Raw genomic sequence first — 1,135 nt, 5'->3', positions numbered from 1 at the left:
AGGACTAGTAGCCCTTGACGCATCTTGACCAGACGATGGAGAAGCCGTACAGACCAATCGTTGGGGTTGACTATGTAGTTTACGTTCATTAATAACCATTTGGACCCTAGCCGTAGATCTCGGAGTTGGTTGTCGCCTAGTGCTAGACGGTGAAGATGTAGGCGTCTTAGACGTACATACGTAAGCCAAATGACCAGGATTATTGCAGCGATGGCAGATCAATTTGTCGCTCTTGATTCTGCACGTGTCGGCTTGATGTTGTGGGTTGCCACAGATTCGACAACGTGCTGAGAGCTCGGCTGGTTCTGGTTGTTGACAATCTTTAGCAGAATGTCCACGTTTGAGACATCGATAACATTTCATACCAGAAAGATCACGTCCCATATTGACGTGATGCTCACGGGTCTCGTTGTCATCTGTGGAGTAACCAGCCTCGACCGAGTTGACAGACTCACGTCTAGAGTAAGAGGTTTGTCGTTGCCAAGGTCGGCGATTACGATAACCACTGTCTTCACTTCTTCTACCATAGCTACCTCTAGAGTCGTCTCTGGCCTTCTTGTCGAAAGACCGGGAGCTCTCAGTAGTCGCGTTGATGTTGGCCATACGTCTATGCTGACGTAATACGACTTCTTTGAACTCCATATAGTCGACTTCCCTGTCGTCAAGGTAATCGTTGACACGAAGTCGTAGTTCAGAGCCTTTGAGACCATTGTAGAGCTTCCACTTCATCTTATACTCCAAGACCGGGGAACCGAGATGGTAGAGTTCAGAACTAAGGTCTTCTAGACGTTCGATGAAGACGTAGACAGAGTCAGTGCCCTGAACGCAGTTGTTGAACTGACGTTCAGCCTTGTGAAGATGCTCGTCAGTGTCAAACGTCTTGCGGAGCTGCTTGAGGATCTTCTTGAGTTGTCGTTCATAGTCTTGATAACAACGTGAAGGAGGAGTTAGTCCGGTAGTTACCTCCTTCCACACCCTAGAGGACGTGTACTTCTTGAGCCATAGATACCTCACCACGTCAGGATGTCCTTCCGTCTCGTGGTACATGACCGTTATCCATGTAGTACCAGATCGGCTGTCTTTGGCACCCTCAAAGTTCTTATCAGGTCGAAGTGACCTGATAACGTTCTGCATG

General features: G+C 48.3%; 1 protein-coding gene across 1 annotated transcript; it reads right to left on the bottom strand.

The window, feature by feature from the left end:
* Positions 1 to 83: 83 nt before the first annotated feature.
* Positions 84 to 1,047, bottom strand: Pmar_PMAR025642 (hypothetical protein; the record flags this gene model as incomplete). Its single annotated transcript, XM_002766057.1, has 1 exon — positions 84 to 1,047. A coding segment is annotated over one exon (964 nt), but the record flags the coding sequence as incomplete, so codon positions are not given.
* Positions 1,048 to 1,135: the final 88 nt, after the last annotated feature.

The sequence above is a fragment of the Perkinsus marinus genome (genome assembly GCF_000006405.1).
Source record: "Perkinsus marinus ATCC 50983 genomic scaffold scf_1104296973728, whole genome shotgun sequence".
Classification (NCBI taxonomy): domain Eukaryota; phylum Perkinsozoa; order Perkinsida; family Perkinsidae; genus Perkinsus; species Perkinsus marinus.
This window is presented reverse-complemented; position numbering and strand designations above follow the sequence as displayed.